The sequence below is a fragment of the Diabrotica undecimpunctata genome, chromosome 11 (genome assembly GCF_040954645.1).
Source record: "Diabrotica undecimpunctata isolate CICGRU chromosome 11, icDiaUnde3, whole genome shotgun sequence".
Taxonomy (NCBI): Eukaryota; Metazoa; Arthropoda; class Insecta; order Coleoptera; family Chrysomelidae; genus Diabrotica; species Diabrotica undecimpunctata.
The window spans coordinates 11,545,304-11,550,508 of NC_092813.1; the positions used below are offsets into that span (position 1 = coordinate 11,545,304).

Sequence of the window (5,205 nt, forward strand, 5' to 3'; positions counted from 1 at the left end):
TGCCAAAAAGGCCTTCTGACATACTAGACTTCTTGTGTATCGGCATTTACATTATAACGGATTCTATAACTAAAGGCGGCATCATGAAGACGTCCATCATCAGAGTCCTCTGATACTCGTGGTATTCCTTGCTGTACAGTTTGTACAGTAATTAATCTGCATAAGTATATATTTTGGGCATCTGTCGACTTCATGAGGTAAAACTTTCTAATAATTTGAATTCTTGTTTGTTCCAGTATTTGTAGAAAACACTTAAACCTAACGTGCTTACAATCCGGTCCTATATGGCTTTGTCTATTTAATTTTTTATTTACTTCATGAATTCGTTCTTATTTTTTACGTTTCTTTCAATTATTTTCCCATTTGTCCATAACATCACATTTCATAAATTCGTCACTATCACTAGACATATTTACAACTCGATAACTCTCCTTTCAGGTTCAGTACATAAACATACATAACCTCTAAACACCTCTGAACCAAGTACAAACTAAATGTATTAACCGCTTCGTCGGCGTCGGTCACATTGACATTGACATCCTTCCTTTTTTCCCTGTAGCGCTCGGACATGCCTCCTTTTTTACTCTGTATAACAAATATAAAAATATGTGTTACATCCTGACTAACTTCTTTCATCAATGTGAATTTTTTACATAAAATAGTATCCAGGTTGTGCCACTATATGGTCTAATTATCTCATTTTCGCCCGTCATTTGACATACCTCGTTTTTCCCTGTATCTTTCAAATGCTTTCTTTAAGTCAATCATACACAGATATGCTGGTCTGTTATACTAGTGATTTCTCAGTAATATACTTCAACAAAAGTTGTTTTATTGTTGTTTTTTTTCTATCAGGTATGGTTTTCTTGTAACAATCAAAAAACAAATAACAGATTTTTTACCTATTTACAGCTAATTACTATTTAAATGGGAATATGCCTCAATTAAAGGTTAAAGTACGTTTATTGACGTTTCAATTTCCACTTCGGAAATCGTTCTCAAAATACAAACATTAGTTAATTAAGCAAATTTTGTTTTTTTGTTACTTGGTGAAAAATTCTTCTAATAATTTAATTTTATCTGACTCATTTATATTGACAATTCAGACATACATTATACATTTTAAAGTAGACGACTTTAAAATGATATTGCCAATATTGTTGAGTTGCGTTCCTGGGACGACTTTACTTGTAAGATAGTTCATTCGATTACATGAAATCAACTTTAACTTGAGAATATCCGTCAGAAAAAATCATAGCATATAATTCGTCTTTAAAAAGACAAACACATGCCGTGATGACAGTGAAAATCTCCTGTTTGTGATTCCATAGTAAATTATGAGGGAAAAACCAGGAAAAAAACCTCATAATACAATCCCAACATGGTAAGTATTTGGTCGTGCATTTAGTTTACTTTCAATAAACACCAAATTCTGATTTTATGTGTTTGGTATTTAAAAAACATAAATGATGTATCCTCTATATTTTACCGACTTACTAATACTGGTATTTTCCTTTTAATAACTTCCTCTTTTAATATGTGTAACCAGATCCTACTACATTCTGCCGAGGAATTTGCGACACAATTGGTCTCATTTAGCATAATTAGAGCCGCTTCTTTGATTTTTCTCTTTTTACCATCCGTTTCTTTTATAGTCGGACAGATTTCAATTAAAGGTGACTCATTTACAAATTTAACTGAGAGCTAACGGCAACAATTCTAAATATCAGGAGAAAAATCTTACCGTGGTCGTTTTTATTGTGTATGCTTCGACAATGTAAATACCTAACTAAAATATACAAAATAATTTCATAACATTTGCCCACGTAACAATATAAATTGTGCATACCAGTTCGTTTTTCGAGCGTATAGTTGGACCAGTTTAGTTAAATATTTTAAAACATCGGTAAACTTATCAACATTTCGCTTGGCTATATATTTACGTCCTTGGAAAAAATAGTAATGAGATGACATATTTGATTCGTTTCACATTCTTATATGTCCATAGGTGGGGTGTGTTCTGTTTCTTGTGCATGTGACTTTCTTTTATATACAGTGATGAGTGCCTTAAGAACCGGCAAAATAACGCAAAACTAGCTTATGAGCTAGTTGACTTCAGTCATAATATTACAAGTATGACGTCGAACATTAACATTTTTTAAATTTCGCATAAAGTAAAAACTGATTGAAGGCAATAAAGCAAATGTAAGTAAACAGTTTAATTAGTAGTAATTTGATAATTAGTTCTGTGTTGACGAATACAGAATAACAAGCTATGATAATTCTGTATTGAGAAGAGTGTATTCGACGTCTCAAATCACAGTTTATTATTGATCATTACTTTAATTTTGGATAAAAACATACTCAGACTTAAACTGTTTTTACTTACATTACGTGATACGTATTACTATGACTGAAGTCAACCAGCTCATAAGCTAACGTCTAAAGGTGGGAAACTTTCGATAGATCTAATGTAATGTAAAGTAAATTATAGGTTTATATCGATAATTTCTCACCTCTACTACTTTCATTTCTTTTTATTTCACAACGTATTATGTTTTCTATCTTTTGCGTTATTTTGCCGGTCCTTAAGGCACTCATCCCTGTATTTTTAAAATAAACTTTATTATTATTTATTTACTATTTATTAATTTTAAAATAGTTTTTGTGATAAGTAAACAAAAAATACATAGCAGATTATTATGATTGATGTTTATTCTTTTTAGAGCATTAAGATGGATGACGTAGCGGGTCCAAGTAATGTACAAAGAAAACGGAAGTTTATGTCGGTAGAAAAAAAGCAGATTGTCTGTAGAGTGTATGAAAATTGAAAAAGCACACTTCATACAGTAGAAGCTGTAGCTCAGTGTTCATTTTTAACGGGAGTATCCGTATAGACAATAGAACGCATTGTAGTGAAAAAAAGGTGACTGGGATTGTGCAAGCTCCAAAAGTACATTGTCGTGGTAGAAAACCAATTAATTTGGACTAGTATTAGAAAAATTTTGTACGCTCTACTATTCATTGTTTATTTTTTGAGAATAAAGCGCCAACCCTCAAATCCATTAGGACAAAGGTAATAGAAAATGGTCTGATTCCAAAAATGAGCAAACAGACGTTAAGGATAATAATAAAAGAAGATTTAAAATTTGTATATGCCAAAAGATCCCGTAAATCTGTCTTAATAGAAAGAGAAGATATAGTCTCATGGCGACGAAGAGATCTTCGCTCTATTAGAGAGGTTCGTTCTGCCCACAAAAAGAATTACTATCTGGACGAAACGTGGGTAAATACTGGTCACACAGTATCTAAGATCTGGCAAGATACTACTATAACGAGTTATCGTCAAGCATTTGTGGATAGTTTATCAAGAGGGTTACGAGGACCAACGGGTAAAGGGCAACGACTGACTGTCGCCCATATAGGTAGTGAGAGTGGATTTTTAGAAGATAGTGCACTAATTTTTTTATCTAAGAAAACGGGGGATTACCATGAAGACATGGAAGCCCAACGTTTTGAAAAATGGTTTCAATCCCTTTTTTCACGAGTCGAGCCTAATTCGATAATAGTGATGGATAACGCTTCTTATCATAGCCGATTAGTAGAACATCTGCCAACTATGGCCACCAGAAAAGCAAATATGCAGAGTCGGTTAAGACAAAAAGGAATTCCATTTTCCGAGGACATGGTTAAGGCTGAGCTTATAAATGTAATTAGACACAATCCTTGTGAGGATTGTATTGTAAAATTATCAAAATTACTTAACATATTGACATTATTAATTTGATTTTCTTTTTCTTTCTGTCAAAACTTATTACTACGGTTTCCATGTCTCTTCTATTTTTTATATTTATTTTAGGTTAATTTGACAGAGGAAGTGTCTATGTTGATGAAACATAGTTTCATAAACATCAAGTATCTTTGATATATTCCCTAGTAGTTACTCTTTCCATCTTATTTTGGGCTTTTAGATAATAATAGATCACCTAGTAGGATCTTAAAACGCTTAGTGAAACTATGATGGGACGTCGGCCAGTATAAAATCCAAGGAAGCAGTGGATACACGAAGTAAGAACCGATGCTAAAGAGATACTGAGGGTGGATAACTGGAAGACAGTAGCCAAGGAAAGGGGTGCTTAAAGGAGGATGCTGGGAGAGAACAGGGCCTGACGTGGGCTGTAGCGCCATAGGAGAGAGATTATATTATATGGAGAGTTATAGTATAGCACAGTAAACTGAATGATTTCTATATTAAAACCGTCATTAATAAAATAAATTTTATTGTGTGTAATAAATTATATATAAATATTATATTCATTTTATTTGCTTTTAACGGAACAAAAGCAAATTTTCTTACGGAACATAAAATATATGTAATTACTATTTAAATGGGAATAAGCCACAATTAAAGGTTAAAGTACGTTTATTGACGTTTTAATTTCCACTTCGGAAATCGTTCTCAAAATACAAACATTAGTAAATTAAACCAATTTTGTTTCTTTATTAAGAAAGAAATTAAAAAAGAAACAAAATTTGTTTAATTTACTACTGTTTGTATTTTGAGAACGATTCCCTGAGTGAAAATTGAGACGTCAATAAACTTACTTCAACCTTTAATTATGGCTTATTACCATTTAAATAGTAATTACTTAAAAATATCACAAGAAAATAGCTTCAGAACAATAATAAAATATATGAAATTACATAATTTACTTTTTAAGTGATTGAAATTAAATTTTAAAAATTGTTTGATGCCCATTAATCATTGCTTAATTACTAACCTTTCTTCTTATATGGCTTTTACTTTATCCGTCAAGACACACATAATAATTTAATAATTATATCGGTCTTAGATTTAATTTTTAGGTAATTACTTATGTATTTAAATAAATAATTAAAATTTTACTTTGGTATGCCCCTGCAAAGTTGATAAGGGAAATATCCTTTCGTCGCTTTAAATGCGATGTTGCTAAAAAATCGCCTTCAATTAAAAACTGTTTTATTATAGGACTATATTTGAGCCATTCAATTGAATCCTGAACAAATCCCCTTCGTTAGCTCAGTGAAGATGTTCGTTCAGTTGTAATGGAAACACCAAATAATAGTAGCAGAGTTTATTGTTGAGACGTACACTATGGGTGTTGACCCGGGATTACTTTGAGTAGAGACAGATGAAGTTGATCGTTGAAGACTATCAAGTTCGTT

The 5,205-nt window shown here is 31.8% G+C and overlaps 1 protein-coding gene across 1 annotated transcript; it reads left to right on the plus strand.

The window, feature by feature from the left end:
* The first annotated feature begins 3,103 nt into the window (after nt 1–3,103).
* On the plus strand, nt 3,104–3,787 carry LOC140452670 (uncharacterized). Its single transcript, XM_072546989.1, has one exon. The coding sequence runs from the start codon at nt 3,104–3,106 to the stop codon at nt 3,785–3,787; it is 684 nt and encodes a 227-aa protein (XP_072403090.1).
* The last annotated feature ends 1,418 nt before the right edge of the window (nt 3,788–5,205 follow it).